The following is an 18,837-nucleotide window of genomic DNA, read 5'->3' on the forward strand; positions in this document are numbered from 1 at the left end:
AAACAAGGCATACAGACTTCCCTCCAGCCTCAAGGCCTTTCCTGAACATAGATTCAACATTGTTTGTGGCCTTCAAGAATAGTTCTCTTGTCTGAGTAATAATGCTGCTTTTCTTCCCTTCTCTAATAGTGCCATATCCTAGTAAGGCAGCTACTGTGAGAGGTGTGTTGTTATGACCTCTCTGATATGACTCTCCCTACCACAGGAGGCCTCAGGTATCCTTCACCCATGGAACAGGCCAGGCAGTTGCCCTCATCATCCCAGGCAGGTATCATCAGGCAGCCTTAGCCCACCGCCCCATCTTACTGAGCTGTAGCGTGGAGGATGTGTCCTAGTAGAGCTGTGGGATCCACATGCCACCAGAACACTGTTTGGCCTCTCTCCTATCTCCTCCCCTGTCTCTTCTTTATTACTTTTATAAATTGGTACCTGAGCTGGCTTCATGCTTTGTGTCATGTTTGTTGTAAAATAGTTGAAAACGGGGGGGAACCAGTGACTCTCCTCTGAGTTGCTAGAGGATTTTTCTGTAGCTGGCTTAGCCCCCCAGTAGCCTGTTTATCTGCTGAAACCAGCTGCTCACATAGAAGTGGGTCCTCTGTGGATAAGCCAGCTATGTCTGGGTCCAGAGGTGACAATGCTGGAGGGTCACCCCTGGGGAGATACAGTCTCTGGACTGTGACCCCTGAGATGGTGGAATGCCTGTAGACTCTCATCTCCAAAACCTTTTGGACTTAGGTGACATTATTGATCTAGCTTGGAACATATTAAGGTCAAATGTAATCGATGATGTGGCCATCACCAAATTAAGCTGCGTAACAGCAACTGTTTAAGTGATGCAAATGAGGAAATTGTATAGAAAAGTGGGGCTCATGACATGTCCTGTTTTCAGAAGAAGAGTGGTGCCTGGTGATTTCTTTCGTTACAAAATGAAACACTGTCAAATAACTCTTCCCCTTCTCCTCCGCATGAAGTAGTACAGCAGGATTTTCATTTCAGGTTTTACTTAGAAGCATGACAGCAGTAGAACTCCCAGAAGGGAAGTCTTTCCCATACCTCTGACTCGTGTTCCCTGCGTGACATTTACACTTAGATATGTCATAAATGACCAGTTAGGATTAGCTTGTCTGCACTGACAGGGAACCAATACCTTAAGCAAGAGAGAAAAGCTTACTTCTCTCACATTAAAAGTCAGGAGGTAAGTAGTCTGGGGCTCCATGGTATCAGGGATCCAGCCTCCTCTCTCTGTTGTCCTGCCATTCTCAGCATGTGTTTTTGTACTCATGATCCAAGATAGCTGCTTGTGCTCTAGCCATCACATCTATATTCCAGCCAGTATGGAGGGGGAAAGGAAGAAAGGCATACTCCTTCTGTTGAAGGACACTTCCCAAGTACATGACACTTGGTTTTGAATCTCTCTTGTCTGAACTTAGTCTTATGGCCATTCCCATCTGCAAGTGAGCCTGGAAAACACAGTCTGTATCCCAGGTGGCCAGTACCCTTATGGGTCCTTTCACCAAGGAGGAGTGGGTTATAGTTATTTATGTATAGTGACAATCTTTGCTATCCCTAGGCTCCTCAGACTCAGTGTTTGACTAACTCCTCTCCATACCCAGCCACCCTTTTCTCTCAGTTGCCAGCATTTCCGGTCACTTAAGTCAGAAATGCTAAGACTTGTTCGTAATTCTTTTTTCTCATTCTTTTTTTTTTTTTTTCCAAAGGAGATGTTGGGAGTAGGAGTTTATTAATTAATTAATTTATTTTTGCTGTGTTGGGTCTTCGTTTCTGTGCGAGGGCTTTCTCTAGTTGCGTCAAGCGGGTGCCATTCCTCATTGCGGTGCGCAGGCCTCTCACTATCCCGGCCTCTCCTGTTGCGGAGCACAGGCTCAGTAGTTGTGGCTCACGGGCCCAGTTGCCCTGCGGCATGTGGGATCCTCCCAGACCAGGGCTCAAACCTGTGTCCCCCGCATTAGCAGGCAGACTCTCAACCACTGCGCCACCAGGGAAGCCCTTTTTTCTCTTTCTTGCATATCCAGTCAGTTACAGAGCTCTGATGATTTCATGTCCTAAATATTTCTTGAATCTGCTTCCCCCTCTATTCCTCCTGTGACTACCCTAGTTTAGCCCTGGATTGCTGAAATGGCCAAGTGTGTTTTCCCATCTCTGGTTTTTGTCCCGTTCTTCCCATCTTTCACACCATTTAAACACAGACTTGTCGGTGCAGCTCCTTTGCTTAAAACCCTTCACTAGCATCCTGTCACCTACAGTTAAAATGTCCACATTCTCAGGAGTTCCCTGGTGCCCTAGTGGTTAGGATTCTGGGCTTTCACTGCCATGGCCCGGGTTCAATCCCTGGTCGGGGAACTGAGATCCTGCAAGCCACACAGCACAGCCAAAAAAAGAAGTCCAGATTCTCTAGCTTGTGCAAGGCCCTGTGTGCTCTACCTCCTGCCTCACCTCTTAAACTCAGAAATCCAAAATTGACAGTTTTAATCTAAAGCCTTGTCCTGTACCACCTTTTTATCCCCTGGGCTAGTCCTTTTGCATCCTTTAAGACACCCCTACTTCCTGGAAGCCTGCCCTGAGACTTCTTCCCTACCCCCACCACCCCAGTGGTACTCTTTCCATAACCCTGTGCATTTCCCCTTTGTAGGACTTTACCACACCAATTATTGTGTTTCCCTCCTACCCTCTCCCACCAGACTGTATGGTTCTTTGAGGCCAGAGACTATTTTAAACATATTTATATTCCCAGTGCTTTTATTTTGGTGTCCAAAATAGGCATTCCATACATGTCTAGATGAATGAAAGAATGAAAATTTCATAACGTTGCTAGATATTCAGGAAATAGTGCAGCTTTGCTGGGCTTGGCCACTGGAGGGCAGTGAATTACAGTATTCTGCTACTATGCTGAGATAGTCAAAAGTTCTCTCTCGTAAGGGATGGAGATGGAGTTCCATCACTCATTCAGCAAATACTTATTGAGGAACTACACCGTGCCAGGCGCTGCTCTAGGCACTGGGGATACGACCATAAACAAAGTGGACGAAAATCCCTGCCTTTCACTTCTAGGTATTTATACAAGGAAAATGAAAGCGTATAGTACCCCAAAGCCTGCATAGGAATATTCATAACAACTGTATTAATATAGACAAAAATTGGAAACAACCCAAATATCTGTTAATAGGAGAATGGATAGTCACACAATGGAATATTACTCAGCCATAAAAAAGAATGAACTACTGATAAAAGCAAGAACATGGAAGAAATCGTCTCAAAAACCATTATGTTGAACAAAAGAAGCCAGATACCGAAAAAGTACACATTGTATGTATGATTCCATTTAAATGGAGTTCATAAATAATCTACAGTGATAGAAATCAGAACGATGGTCGACTCTTGGTGGGACATTGATTAGGAAGAGGCAAGAAGAGACTTTATAGGGTGTTGGAAATGTTCTCTCTTTGGACTGGGGCACTTTTTTTTTTTTTTTGCTGTACGCGGGCCTCTCACTGTTGTGGCCTCTCCCGTTGTGGAGCACAGGCTCCAGACGTGCAGGCTCAGCAGCCATGGCTCACAGGCCCAGCCGCTCCGTGGCATGTGGGATCTTCCCGGACCGGGGCACGAACCCGTGTCCCCTGCATCGGCAGGCGGACTCTCAACCACTGCGCCACCAGGGAAGCCCTGGGGCACTTTTCTACACGGATGTATACATGTGTCAAAACAGAACCGTGAGCTTATGTGTAGTCTAATGTATGTAAATTATATGTAAAACTAAATCTCTTCCACTGAGTGTAAATTCTGATGAGCAGAAACTGACAATAAATAGAAAAATCAGTAAGGTATTTGTCACCTCGACCGAGCTAAGTGCTACGCAGGAGAACAGAGGAGGAAAGAAGGACACAGTTGTGCCCTGTTGGCAAGAGTGGGAACAGGAGCAGGTTTTAATCAGGGTAGTGAGCTGGGGTCACACTGAGAAGACGATGTTTGAGCAAAGTCCTGAAGGAGGAGAGGGGGTGAACCATGTAGTTAATTTTTGGTAGTTAACACTCAGATTTTCAGAGGAAAGGAGTTGTTGTTAATAACTCCCCACATGCCCAGGTACCGTGGCCCCTGTTGCCGTGTCTTGCTCCTGGGCTGCTGTGGATTATACTCCAGCTCCGTGCTCTTAGATCCTGGGAGGCTTCATTGTCCATCTCACACCCAACTCTGCCCTGCCGATCCTGTTCCTCCCCACCTGGCAAGGTGTGGAGGCCAAAGATGAAACTGGACAGACTTCCGTAGTCTTTCATTGTCTTAAGAGGACGTTCCTTTTATTCCTTTTAAAATGTAAATTTCGTATTGAAGTATAACATACACTTTTTAAAGTACATATGTCATTACATGCACAGCTCAATAAATTTCCCCTAAATAACCAGCACCCAAGTGGAACATTTCCAGCGCTGCAGAAGTTCCCTTGTGTTCCCTTCCAGGCCCTCCCCTCGCCCCCACAAGGGTAACTATTTTACTGACTTCTAACACCTTGATTAGTTTTGCCTGTCTCTAAACTTTATATAAATTGAATCATAGAGTAAGGATATCCCTTTGCATTTTCATGCTACTGGTTTGGAGGGAACTGGGAGTGAGACCGATGCTGAATTTTTAGCGCTCACCCTGTTTGGAACTTTACCCCTTTCTTCAAGGTGCCTCCTGGCCCCGTCTTCATAGATGCAGCAGCCTCATATGTGATAGTTGAGACATATGAGACTCTTTCCAGCAACAGACATGTATGTGGAGACGCCCAGTCAGAGTGCTGAGCTGAGCTGCTTTCAGCGGACAGTTGAGAGCAATGTGAGCATTTGGTGGGATGTCCAGTGCTGGATTTTCTCCCCTGTAGGAGGTAAGCTCTCCAAGGGCGAGTTGTAGCTTGTCATCTCCGGCACTGTAGGACCCGGCCTGCTCTCTCCCTGGTGGTAAACCAAGTGACACATGCATGCTCACTTGCTCTCTCTCTCATCTGACCCCCCCAAAAATGAGAAATTATAACAGAGGAGAAATTGAGGTAGCCGACATAGTCAAGATGTTTGAGCCTAGATGAGGAGCCTCTGGCACAGGGGACCTTGGACTCCCTACAGCCTGTTGACATACACAGTGTCTTGGTGACATGCTGCCTGGCTCTGTGGGTAGTCTTTGGACAGGTCCTAGAAGGTGAAGTGTGTGCTGGACCTGGCCCCTCCCTTGCCCCATAACCTGAATACTCATATAGTTCAGGTTCTTGTAATCTGAGGTCATAGCCAGCAGTCACTTGTGTTTGTTAAATAAAAGTAAAAGTAATCCAGGAACCTCAGGAAAGTAGAGACAGTTTAGTGATATGGTTTTTTTTTTTGCGGTACGCAGGCCTCTCACTGCCGTGGCCTCTCCCATTGTGGAGCACAGGCTCCGGACGCGTCGGCTCAGCGGCCATGGCTCACGGGCCCAGCCGCTCCGCGGCATGTGGGATCTTCCCGGACCGGGGCACGAACCCGTGTCCCCTGCATCAGCAGGCGGACTCTCAACCACTGCGTCACCAGGGAAGCCCCTATGTTGGTTTTTAAAATTAATTTTAGCCAGGCTGCCCCACGCTGAGTAGTGGACAGCCAGAGATCATTTTGAGTTAATATTTACCTTTTAGTCACTGCCCTGATTGACAGGCACAGCGTCGGGAAGGGCTCCATGGTCAGCTGCTTCTCTGTGTCTTGGAAACAGCACGTCTCCTCTCACTCAGTCTGGAATACGGTCCTCATGAAGCAGAAAAGCCCGGCATGGGTCTCTGCTCTTTAGGAACCTCAGAAGAAGTCTTTCCTCTAACCTCCTCCCTGTCCTCACTGCCCTTTCTTTGTTAGGTGGTTTGACTTTTCTGGGTTTAACCAAGGGGCCCCTCTGCTTTTTTTTTTTTTTTTTTTAATATTTATTTATTTATTTGGCTGCGTTGGGTCTTCGCTGCTGCGCGGGCTTTCTCTAGTTGGCGGCGAGCGGGGGCTACTCTTCTTTGCGGTGCGCGGGCTTCTTATTGCGGTGGCTTCTCGTTGCGGAGCACGGGCTCTAGGCATGTGGGCCTCAGTAGTTGTGGCACATGGGCTCAGTAGTTGTGGCTTGCAGGCTCTAGAGTGCAGGCTCAGTAGTAGTGGTGCATGGGCTTAGTTGCTCCACGGCATGTGGGATCTTCCTGGACCAGCGATCGAACCCACGTCCCCTGCATTGGCAGGCGGATTCTTAACCACTGCACCACCAGGGAAGTCCCGGGGCCCCTCTACTTTGTACATGCTGAGCTGTGGTGGCCTTGTCTCAGCTGCTGCTATCAAATACTTGACTGAAAATACCAGATGAGTAACACCCAACAATAAGTTTCTATAGCACTTGAACCACTTAAAAATTATTACATACAGGTGACCAGATGAATTCCTTGACACTTTTCTTAAAACTGTGTTTCTTTTTCTTTTTTTTAATATATATATATTTTTAACTTTTTATTTTTGGCTGCGTTGGGTCTTCGCTGCTGCACAGGCTTTCTTCTAGTTGCGGTGAGTGGGGGCTACTCTTTGTGGTGGTGCGCGGGCTTCTCGTTGCGGTGGCTTCTCCTGTTGCAGAGCACGGGCTCTAGGCGCACGGGCTTCAGTAGTTGTGGCGTGCAGGCTCAGTAGTTGTGGCTCACGGGCTCTAGAACACAGGCTCAGTAGCTGTGGCGCACGGGCTTAATTGCTCCACGGCATGTGGGATCTTCCCGGACCAGGGCTCAAACCCATGTCCCATGGATTGGCAGGCAGATTCTTAATCACTGCGCCACCAGGGAAGCCCCAAACTGTGTTTTTCTGGATGAAATGTTTAACTTTTATTTTATGAAGTTCTTTAGATGTATAGCTGAAAAGATTTTTTTTTCTTTTCTCAATCAGTTTACTTTTGTGATCAGAAAATATTATGTAAGGTATTCTTGTGAGTCCAGTTTAAAAAAAAAAAAAGAGAGGCATCAGGTAAGCCAGAGGCTTTGGAAAATAGAAGGGCCGTCTGTAGTCTGATGCCTTGAATCCTCTCATGCCTGCCAGTCAGGCTGATTAATTCTGACCCAACAGATGACAAAATCTAGAAATTGCCTTGCGATCACAGATGGTTCCTGGGAAATGCCTAAAGCAGTTAATGGACAAGTTAACTCTTGTCAGTTTAAGCAAAAGCCGTTCTTCCCGAAGCCGTAGGGGAGTGTTTGAGGCATAGGTGAGGCTGATTTTAGGCCTGAGATCTGGAGTTCTCAGAAAAATAAATACTTGACTGGGGCTACCACTCAGGTGGGACATTTTATCAGCTAATAATGCTGGGCTTGACAGCATGTTCTTGTCAAGCCCGGAATGGGCAATTTGATTTTTATAAAGAACTTTTGGGTTTCCTCTTTTTGGATGCTTTGCGTCTTAAAACAGCCATAAAATATCCCTTAAAATCTCATTCCCTCCCGTCTGAGTCCTGGCGGCTGAACGCTGCATAATGACAACCAGAGATGCTGCCCTCATTGGAGACTGTGTTGCTGGCATGGTTTCCCGTTCCTCTTCAATTATATGTTGAATTTTCTCAAGTGGGACGTTTAATGATCCTTCTGAACAGACTGTTTATGCTGAATGAAGCCCTTCAGAGAGCATTTGGGCCTCCCTTTCTCTGCTGCTTTTTGATGGTGCACTCAGCTCACAGTTTTTGACTGAATGTGTGAATTTTATCCTCTCAGCAGCCAGAACTAAACTCTCCTCCCACTCTCTGAAATGCTGGTGAGCTCTCCCGCTGACTGTGAAAGCCACGGGCTAACGTGCAGGCCAGGCGTAAGGGCAGAACATGGGGAAACAACAACCCCCAACTCGAGGCCCCAAGAGAGGGTTCAGCATCCTGTCTGGTTCCTTTTCCCCCTGGACAGCTAAAGGTTTGGAACTGGCACAGGTACTGAGAGCTGTATCTTACCAACTTAAACCTCATGTTCAGTTTTCTTCCTTGAGACCAGAAGGTGGAAATGGAAAGCTTTGAAAATTGACTTTTATTTTTTAGGTACGTTTGGAATTAGGTTAGGTTTGGCTGCGAATAACAGAGATCTAAAATAACAGTGGCTTAAACAAGGTAGAAGTTTATTGGTTCCTCACATAATAGCAATAATACTAGCTAACATTTGCATAATGCTTATTTTATGACAGGCATTGTTAGCACTTTTCGTGTATTGACTTGTTTAATCCTTACAATGTGCATTGACATTGGTAGGATGTTACCACCTTAACAGATGAGGCGTTGAGGCATGGAAGGGAAAGTCACTAGCTTAAAGCCACATAGCTCATGAGTGACAGAGCCAGGATTTGAGCCACACATTCTGGCTCCAGAGTCTGTGCTCTTAGCCACGTGCTCTTCTGTCTGACAGAAAAGCCACAGGTCACCAGGGCTGATGTGGCAGCTGTGCTCCCCAGTCTACTTGGGGGCCCAGGCTCTTTCTCCCTTGTTACTCTGCTGTGTGTGGTTTCCATTCCCAGTGACATTCCCGCTGCAATGTTCTGGAATGGTAGAATGCCCAGGTAGGAAAAGACCCTTCAAATTATTGTGGCACTCTGGATTTTCTTTTGGGAAACGTGTATGAATAGTGGGGGTGGTTTTGTCTTGAGCCTTCCTTGTGGGTTTCATTTTTTTCTTACAACCCTATTTTCTTTTTCTTTAATAAATTTATTTATTTTTTTTAAATTTCTGGCTGTGTTGAGTCTTCATTGCTGCACACGGGCTTTCTCTAGTTGCGGCGAGCGGGGGCTGCTCTTCGTGGCGGCGTGCGGACTTCTCATTGCAGTGGCTTCTCTTGTTGCGGAGCACGGGCTCTAGGCGCACGGGCTTCAGTAGTTGTGGCATGCGGGCTCAGTAGTTGTGGCTCATGGGCTCAGTAGTTGTGGCTCACAGGCTCTAGAGCGCAGGCTCAGTAGTTGTGGCGCATGGGCTTAGTTGCTCCACAGCATGTGGAATCTTCCCGGACCAAGGATTGAACCCTGACCCCTGCATTGGCAGGCGGATTCTTAACCACTGCACCACCAGGGAAGTTCCACAACCCTATTTTCGTAAAGAGGGAACTACTGCCTTGGACGGTTGGTGTGATCAGTCTCACTCACTAAAAAGGAAAACACACACTTCCCTAGTGCACTGCTGGGGGTCTGGTCCTGGAGAGTGGTCTGGTGGTACCAGAGGTTAGGTCACTTGAACCTGTGGCCCAGAGTGGTTCTCATATGGTTCCTCTGGCCATTGTTCGCGGTAGTGGGAGTTGGAGGCACCTGGGTATCCATCCATGGGGGGAACGGATGTGTAAAGGGGTGGTGCTCTGTGTGGGGCAGTGAACTAGAGGTCTGTACAGCAACACGGAAGGATCTTAGAAATGTAAGATGAAGCAACAAGAAAAAGGAAGTTTCTGAGCTGGGTCTTAGAGCCCAGTATCACTTAAATAAATTAATAGTATATATATGGCCACCCCCCCCCCACACACAAGCCCCCACTATACAATAAGTGTTTAAGTTAGAAAAATAGAAAGATGGTATTTTTGGAAGGATTTTTTTTGCGTGGTTTCTTAAACGGACCTTTATATATTATCTGAAGTCTTCATTTCTTCAGGCTTAGTGTTGTTTTACAATATCTTGTTTGTTCTTTTTTGATGGTGAAAGGCAGATATCGTCAATGGTAGCCCCTTTTTTCTAAAATCATGTGCATTTTTTCCTGACTATAAAAATTATGCTTATTGTAGAAATTTTGAATAGTAAGGCTTAAAGAAAATAAAAATTCTTTATCCCTACCACCTTGGGAATAAGCACTGTAAACCTTTGTGATATACTTTGTCTTTCCTCTGTGATTATACAAACACATAAATATTGTATGTGCAGTAGTTGAGAGTAAACCATAAATAATTTTGTACTTTACTCCTTTCCCTCAATGCTGTGACATGCTTTCCCATGTAATTACAAATTCCTAGTGAACTTCATCTAAAATAAACTATATTGTGCCTACTGTGTGCCAGGCACTGTTGTTGACACTTTACTTGTATTAACTATGGACTTTTACAGTGTTCCCAGGGTCATAGCTTTTCTGACAAAGCACCCTGCCCTCCCCAAAAGGGTTTTTACAGCCCTTGATGTCCATTAGAAAAACGCTGTTTATACAGGATGAGAATCTGAGAGTTGTTAAACATTTCCCCAAGAAGGTCCAGATGTAGGTCTAAATAGAGTAATAATTCTCATAAATGAAAGAGAATACATTTCATCATATGCCTGTGTCTCTCTGCAGCACCAGGGACTGCAGTGAACACCCTGTTTTCAAAACAGGGCTCCAAGAAGATAAGCTGCGTTTGGCACAGAACTCAAGGGCCTGAACATTTCCATGTGTGGCCTCTGACAGGCATGCAGGGACCTGTAGGTTGAGGTGGCCTGTCTTGTCCACCTCTCTCTGGCAGGAAGGAAACATCACATGGCCTCTTCCTTCTTCTAGAAGACTCTTATGTTCTCCCCGCTTGTATCTCAGACCAGATAGACAACCTCTCTCTCTTGTCATTTAGTGTGGGATTTCCATGAGAAGCTAATAGGCGATCCTCTTTCAAAGAGGTCCCATGGCTAAAGAAGCTGGGGAAATGCTGGGTGAGCAAGGTTAAGGAGATTTACTTAATGCAGAATGTCTAATAACTTCTCAAATCCTTTTGTATGCTATGATCTTCGTGAACCTCCAAGACGAGGATATATAATGCAGCATTTCTCAACCATATTTGTCTGTGGCACCTTTTTTCTTGAATATCCTATAGGATTGAGGTTTTGCAGAGCCCATCTTGATAACTTCCAGATTGGTGAGATTAAATCCTGGGAGCGTTCACGGGTTTGGGCCATCTTCCTTCACTCACTCATCTTCACTTCTGAGTGGTGAGACCATGGGTCTGCCTTGTCAGAACTGGGGGATCCCATCTTTAAAATGAACTATTGGGGCTATCTGATCCCACCTTTTTCCACTACCTGTAAGTGTGATAGACAGTTCAGTGAATTTCTGAAATCAAAGAATTTTTCCAGACCATCTCCAGGGGGCTGGATATAGCTCTTTTTAAAAATTCATTTATTTTTATTTTATTTATTTTATTTTTGGCTGTGTTGGGTCTTCGTTGCTGCGCATGGCCTTTTCTCTGGTTGTGGTGAGCGGGGGCTACTCTTCGTTGTGGTGTGCAGGCTTCTCATTGTGGTGGCTTCTCTTGTTGCGGAGCACAGGCTCTGGGTGCATGGGCTTCAGTAGTTGTGGCACGCGGGCTCAGTAGTTGTGGCCCATGGGCTCTAGAGCACAGGCTCAGCAGTTGTGGTGCACGGGCTTAGTTGCTCCGCGGCATGTGGGATCTTCCCAGACCAGGGCTCGAACCCGTGTCCCCTGCATTGGCAGGTGAACTCTTAGCCACTGCACCACCAGGGAAGCCCCTGGATATAGCTCTTTGAACAGGAGGCCTGAAGTATTTTTTTTCCTCAAACTAAATGAACAAATGCAGTGGAAGAGGAAGATGTGTTGGACCCAGCAAAACTGGTGTGAGAAATGGCCTGTTCAGCATTGTAAGGAGATCCTCAAGAGCCTTCCTGGGACATGTTTGCCCACCTGACAAGGGGACGGGGAGGGCAGGCCCCTGTTCCTTGGCATCGTGTTAGCCTGGCTCTCTCTCCTGACCTTAAGGACCCCGTTGAAGATACTAGACTCTGTCTTTCTCTCTCCATTTTTTGGAGAAGACCTCTGGACTTTCTTCACCTCTTGTTTTACAGAAGAGGACGTGGAGAACTTTGACGTGACCAATTTGTCTCAGGACATGCTGCGAAGCATAGAAGCCGACAGCTTTTGGTGCATGAGCAAACTGCTGGATGGGATACAGGTGAGTGGTTCTGCCCTTGTGGGACACCTGGGTTGGGGCTCCCTGCAGCCCTTTGGGTTCCTTGTTGCTCTTCTGCATCAGACAGGGCCCCCCACCCAGCATGGCTCCTCCCCTTTTTGGTCCATCCATCTTTACCTCGTTCATTAGCTTTACAGCTTTCAAAAGGCAATGGTCTAGTGTCCCCTGGAGCCTAAGGAGGTCTCCGTGTTGCCCTGCCCTTGTCATCAGACCGTGCCCCTCCTTTCCTCTGTGCTCCCGGGCCGTGCTGTTTGCCTCCACAGCACAGGGCTCTTTTAGGCTTTCCTCACACTCTGCTGTTCTATGAGATTCCTTTGTTCCCCCAAACACTGGCACCAGCTTCGGAAAAACAGCTTGTGTTTTATAAATGTATTTCAGTGAATTTGAGGGATGGTGGCACGACTGTTTGGTATCCCTGCTCATCCTGAGTCCTATGTTGTTTGCAGGATAACTACACCTTTGCACAACCAGGGATCCAGAAGAAGGTCAAGGCACTAGAAGAGCTTGTCAGTCGGATTGATGGTAGGTTCAGAGGAAGAATTCTCTAGCAGTAGCACAGTGGGATTCTGACACAAACCAGTTATGCTTGTGGGCATAACTCAGCCCCCTTCCTAGCCACAACCCTTTTCAATTCACTCTGTGCTGTTGGCGGCGCTGGCATCCTTCCACATCTCAACCGGAAGGTGAGGTGAGAACTCTGCTGTTATGTCAAATTCTTTTCTCTCCTTAGTTTTCTACCACTGAGGTCTATCAGTCCTCCTTCAGCATCTCTCCTCAAATTCCCTCTTTCTTCTCGATGTCCATAGCCACAGCTCTGGTCCAGCCTTGCTTGGGTTTTTGCAACTTCCTCCTAGAAGGACTTGCCTTCTCCATACTCTTTGCTCTTCCACACCATCTATCACACACCTGCATCTTTCCAAAGCACTGTTCTGGTCATGTCCCTCTTTTGCTCTGAAACCTCCTGTGCTCTCCATTGCTTTTAGCATCAAGTCAGAGGTAGTCTGACCTTGTCCTTCATGCTGCGATGTGACTCAGGACTCCTGGGCTCCATGCCGGGTCCCCAGGTCTGGCTGATACCCCAACAGGACGTCCCATAGCTCCCTGTGACCTGTCTGGGTGGGGAATATGAGTCGTGGCTTCCTGTTGCAGAATGTCTTTGAGAAACAGGAGCCCTACAGTAAGTCCTCGGCTCTGGCATTCAATCATGGAGTGTTAGAACTGAAGGGAACTCGGGAAGCCCTGCTGTTGACCGATGAGGAAACTGAGGCCCAGGGAGAGAAGTCGGAATTACTGTCACGTAGAGGTCTGACAGCGAGGTCTTCTGTTAAGAGGAATCTCTAGCACCAATTAATTCCACCAGTTACTACACAACTGTTAAATCCCATTGTCTGGTTTTCTATCATGGATTTTTCTGCTTCACCAAAGCATTCCCTTCCCCAGTATAGAGATTGTGTATCTTTCTCCTTTCCCAGGTTCTCTTTCCATGAAAACCTTCTCTGATTTGTTCCACTCACTCCAGCTTCCTTTTATGACTTGGGATTTCAGTCTTCCCAGCATGTTTGATAATTTACTATTTTTATCCTGTGCATCGTATGTGGGATACTTTTAGCCTCTTTGCATTATTGCCCTGGCCCAGCTGTTAGCTCCATGATGGGGCCCACATCCAGCTCTCTTGCATCCCTCACTTGGATCCTGGTACAGGGCCTGCGCTAAGCTGTCTGACAAGGGCCAGGTTCCAGAGGGTCGGAGCTGTGGTTTTTGCCACTTCCTGGCCTGTCCTTTTTTTTTTTTTTTTTTTTTTTTTCCTTTTTCCAGCCCTCAAAAATTCCTGAAAAATACAGGCACAGTACTTTAGGGTGGTGGATTTTTAAATGTATATATCTTTATGCTTTGAATTATAGAAGTAATACTTACTCATTACAAAAATTTAGACACTTGAGAAAAACACAGAATAAAAAGTAAAAATCCTCCCCCTTCCTTAAATTCTACTCCCCAGAAATAACCATCGTTGCTAGTTACTCTTTCAAAAATTGTATTAAGTACTTGCCCCATGCAAGTGCTATTGTAAGCACTTTTATTTTCTCATTTTATTCTCCCCCAGGCTTTGAGGTCTGGATGATTATCTCCATTTATAGATTAGGGAACTGAGGAGGATAGTGATTTTTTTTTAATCCTGTCAAGCAGCATCCGAGGGGCTGTTATGTAGAACGGGTCAGGCTTGTCTGGGTCGCTCCAGAACACTACACCAACACCAGGGGGCGGGAGTGGGGAGGGAGCTAGTGTCTGCTGCTGTCGACGAGGCACTTCCTGGTGAATCACTTAATCATCAGTGGGCGAGGCTGCCCTTGAGTGGAGTCGGTGAACATCTTTCACTGGCGGTTTAAGTTCCTGCTGGCTGCCATCTGTCAGGGAGGCTGAAGAGGAATCCTCACTGGTGGGAGGATGGCCAAGGTGACCCGCACCGTTCTTTTCCATTCTGGGTTCTTCTCTGATGAGTACCAAGGTCAAGCAGCCAAGTGAGCCTTACGTCTCCTGCTCTATGGCTCGAGCAGCCGTGCGAAGGAAGAAAGGTCCCTAGAATATCACTATGGGGTGTTCAAATAGTTCTACTACATGCAGGGCTGAGTCGTAACCGTGCAGAGTTGCTGTGAGGTGGTGGAATCAAACGTAAAGGATGGTCAGATGCCCGTCTGGCCCCTCTGTGTCTGGCTTCTCCAGGGAGAGTGGCTGAAAAGAAATGGAAACCACCTTTTGGGCTCATGTGACTCTTTCAGGGTCCAGTCCCCTAGGTTACTCTCAGGGGGCCAATGACACTTTCTGTTTCAGAGCAGGTACATAATCACTTCAGGAGGTACGAGGTCGAATACCTACAGTTTGCCTTTCGTTGGATGAACAACCTGCTTATGCGGGAGCTTCCCCTTCGCTGCACCATCCGCCTGTGGGACACATACCAGGTATGAGGAGACCCCTGCCCTCTCCATGCCAGGCTGTCCCTGAGGCACCCAGCTCCCTGCCGGGTGTACAGTATAGCTGCTCGGAAGTTCCCGCCACCTCCTTTCTACCTCTGTGTCTGCCTTAGCCTCATGGGCAGGGCCTCTGCTAAATCTTTTCAGGCCTCTGCTCACCCAGCCATTAAAGGGGTGCTGTTCTGCTTTCCCACCTTGCAGAAGGAGTGGCTCTGAGAGGGCTTGGAGACCTAACTGTTTTTTCCCTTCCCAGTCTGAACCCGAAGGGTTCTCCCACTTTCATCTCTACGTGTGTGCAGCCTTCTTGATCAAGTGGAGGAAAGAGATCTTGGATGAGGAGGACTTTCAGGTGAGTGGCCTGGAGCTCAGCCCGCATGGGGAATGAGCGTCAGAATGGGAGTCATCCCGCTAGGGGGGCTGTGCGCATAGAAGCTACCACAGCAGGTGCCTGGCTGGAAAGAGCAAAGGAGAAAGGATGCTCACAAGAGGGTGCCCTTCCCAGTTGTCAGGAAGGCACTGGGGCCCAGAGTTCTTCAGTGTGAAAGGGTCTTAGTGCCAGAAAGGCTGCAGAGCAGCTGGATGGGTCTAAGAGACCTTTCAGTCATTTGCTGACCAGCACTGGTTGAATGCCTGCAACATACTAGGCACCACTGAGGGAGCAGGACATAGAGAAAGTTGAACAGAGAACTCTGCTCTTGTAGAGCTTACATACTAGTTGGGGAGAGAAAGTAAACAAAAGCCTAGTACATAGTAAATTAAAATGAATGTTAGAAGGAGATCAATATAATTTTTTTAAAGGTAGAGTAGGATAAAGGGATTATTAGGTGGTAGGGGAGGGACAGGTTGCAATTTCAAAGTAGTCAGGATAGGCTCACTGAGAAGGTGACATTTGAGCAAAGGCTGGGAGAAAGTGAGGGAGCGAGCCATGTGGACATCTGGGGATCTGCGGGGAGAGCGTCCAGGCAGGAGGAACAGGCTTGCAGAGGCCATGGGGTCGCAATGTGCCTGGGCTGTTGGTGGAACCATGATGGTGGCCAGTGTGACCTGGAGCAGAGTGGCCCAAGGGAAGAGTAGGAAGAAGTGAGGCCAGAGAAGTCACAAGGGACCCAGATCATGGAGGACTTCGTAGCCAGAGTAAGGACTTTGGCTTTTACTCTGAGTGGAAGAGGGTCTTGAGCAGAGGAGGGACATGACCTGACTTATGGTTTCAGAGGTTCACTCTGGTGTGGACTGCAGGTGCGGGCAAGGCTGGAAGCAGGGAGACCACCCAGGAGGCTAGTGTAAGTCCTCCAGGTAACACACGAGAGTGGCTTGGACCTGGATGGTGGAGTGGAGGTGTGACAAGCAGCCTGAGCTTGGATATAGAGCCAACAGGAGTAGAGCCAATGGGAATTCCTGAGGAATTGTGTGTCGAGTATGACAAAGGGATGAGTCAGGGTGGCTTTACAGTTTGTGAGAAGCTGTAGGAGGAGCACGTTTACGGAGGAAGATCAGGAGTCCGGCTTTGGGCGTGTCGGATTCTTAATGCCGTTAGACATCCGAATGGAGAGGTAAAATAGGGAGATAAACCTTAGGGGTCTGGAGTCGAAAGAGAGAGCAATCTGGCTGGACGTGTATGTTTAGGAGCCTTTGGCTAGATGGTCTTTAAAGCCAGCGCCTTGCATGAGATCCGAAGGAGGTGGGAGTGGACAGAGGAGAGGAGAGAAGAGGGCCAGGCCTGAGCCCTGCACCCTCCTACGCAAGAGGTCAGGGAGGCGAGGCAGACAGGCCAGGAGGCAGGGAGGTGACCAGTGGGAGCCCAGCGTCCTGGAACCCGAGGGGGGGATGTGAAGAAGACTGAAGAGGTGGCGGAAGCCAGGCAGCTGCTGCAGGGGGCCCAGGACAGGGGGACGGGGAGTGGGGATTGAGGAGACAGGTTGCCAGGCTCTGTCATCTGCAGAGAGAGAGGCCTGAGGGCAGTTCATGGTCGTAATCTCCAGGGGTGGCAGTGGGCTTTTGTTTTTCTGCTTTGTATGTTGCTGAACTGAGGGATTTGGGGGTTGTTTTTGTTTTTTTGGTTTTTTTTCGGTACGCGGGCCTCTCACTGTTGTGGCCTCTCCCGTTGCGGAGCACAGGCTCCGGACGCGCAGGCTCAGCGGCCATGGCGCACGGGCCCAGCCGCTCCGCGGCATGTGGGATCTTCCCGGACCGGGGCACGAACCCATGTCCCCTGCATCGGCAGGCGGACTCTCAACCACTGCGCCACCAGGGAAGCCCGATTGTTTTTGTTTTAATGGGTAGATATTCCTTTTAAAAATGGGAGGTGAAAAAGCCAGAGGAGGTTGAATGTTTTTCTAAGTTCTAACTGATACCATAGGTGTTCTCAAGAACAGCAGCATCTCCAAGTGACCCCCGGGGAAGTCCCACTCTATAATTGGTGTTAGGTGGTTAAAGCACAGAAGCCTGTTCAGCAGATAAATGGAAAGACAGGACCCAATTTGCCCAAGGAAGGGCTTTGGAAGAAAAAAAGGAAAGAGTGGGCTTCTGTGAGTAGGTGGTAGCCATGGGGCCGAGGCTGCAGGCAGCGGATAAAGAGCCACAGCTGCTGCCAACCAGCAGCATGTGTGACGCCCTAGGATAAATGGGGACGAGGGCCCCATTTACGGACTGGCCACATGCTGGGCGAGCTGTCAGTTTTGATAATGTGGTTGAGGTGGGGCAGGATATCGAGAGCACGAAGTCTAATTTGGTTATCATGAGCCAGGCTCAGAGGGCCTTGTCATATGTGATAAAAGTGCCTCCGAGATTAGCTCAGGGAGGTGGACATGATTCCTGGAATGGCTTTTAGCCATTCACAATATCGATAGAGTACAGGACAATAGTCTGTGACTTTAAAACTCTGGTAGACATGGAGGTATTCTATGCTGGGTAGCATATTCGATTATCTGATGGACCTGAGGTCTTTCTGCACTAATCCACAGAATGACAGTGGACTTTTTGTCAGCTTATTAGCACCTCAGCTAGTCCTACTCATAGAGGAGTCTCCCCTCTTTCCTTTAGATAAAACAGAATGGGTGATTAAAGTTCCTCCCAACTCCGTAGTTCTATAATTCTATGAATAATAAAAGAAAAACTGCACCTGGCCGTGTTAGGATAGACGAGCGGTGTCCCTTAGGAGACAGAAGCATGGCACGGGTGTGAGGAACAAGGGCAGAAGAGCGTTGTGTGGGGTTGTGAGATGCTGTTCTGTGACCTCTGTAGAGAAAGAAGGCCCATACATCCTAACTGCTAAAGGGCTGCCTGCAATTAAATCACTGCAGAGGAAGCTCTGTCAGTGAATACAGGTATCCCAGAGAGCCAAACAGGCCTAGCCTGGGGGACAGAAGTTTTTAGGGCTAAAAGCTGAGTGACTCGAAGAAAAACCAGGTGAAGTAGCTGCAGATATAAAAGTTAGAGTTGTGGCAGTTCCAGCAGACTGGCGATGTATCACCCTTAAAGAGCAGAGAAGGGGAGCCAACTGAGGGTATAGGGTGAAGCAGCAACCCTCCTTCTAAAGTTGGGGACTATGCAGAATAGTACAGTGGTTAAGCCACGGTCTCTGGGGCCAGTCTGCCTGGGGTCAAATCCTAGCTCTGCCATTTTTCTAGGTGTGCAACCTTAAGCAAGTAAATTGGCCCTCTATGCCTCAGTTTTCTTACCTGTAAAATGGGGATGAGAGTACTTACCTCCTAGGACTATTATGAGGATTATACAAATCATTACATATGAAGCTGTTGGTGTACTTTGCATATGGCCCTCAAAACAGTGAGCTTATTAGCACTAATATTACTTCCTGCAATGTACTCTGAGTCCAGGGAGCAGTGAAGTGAAGACAGCTTTAGAAACCCAAGTCTCTGAGTAAACCGTGCTAGGCTAATCCTGGGTGAAACCAAGCTGGATCACCAAACGGGGCTGGAGAGGATGTGTTCAGAGGGTGCAGGGGCAAAGCGCAGTGCC

General features: G+C 47.8%; 1 protein-coding gene across 4 annotated transcripts in view; it reads left to right on the top strand.

Moving 5' to 3' along the window:
• TBC1D22B (TBC1 domain family member 22B) overlaps positions 1-18,837 on the top strand; it is a 65,172-nt gene that overhangs the window by 37,339 nt on the left and 8,996 nt on the right. For all 4 annotated transcript variants that reach the window (XM_060162760.1, XM_060162759.1, XM_060162761.1 and 1 more), the window contains exons 9-12: positions 11,772-11,878; positions 12,343-12,418; positions 14,723-14,850; positions 15,116-15,211. In XM_060162760.1, the coding sequence (XP_060018743.1) occupies positions 11,772-11,878; positions 12,343-12,418; positions 14,723-14,850; positions 15,116-15,211 (407 nt within the window). The remainder of the gene's footprint in view (positions 1-11,771; positions 11,879-12,342; positions 12,419-14,722; positions 14,851-15,115; positions 15,212-18,837) is intronic.

This window comes from Lagenorhynchus albirostris, chromosome 10 (genome assembly GCF_949774975.1).
Source record: "Lagenorhynchus albirostris chromosome 10, mLagAlb1.1, whole genome shotgun sequence".
Classification (NCBI taxonomy): domain Eukaryota; kingdom Metazoa; phylum Chordata; class Mammalia; order Artiodactyla; family Delphinidae; genus Lagenorhynchus; species Lagenorhynchus albirostris.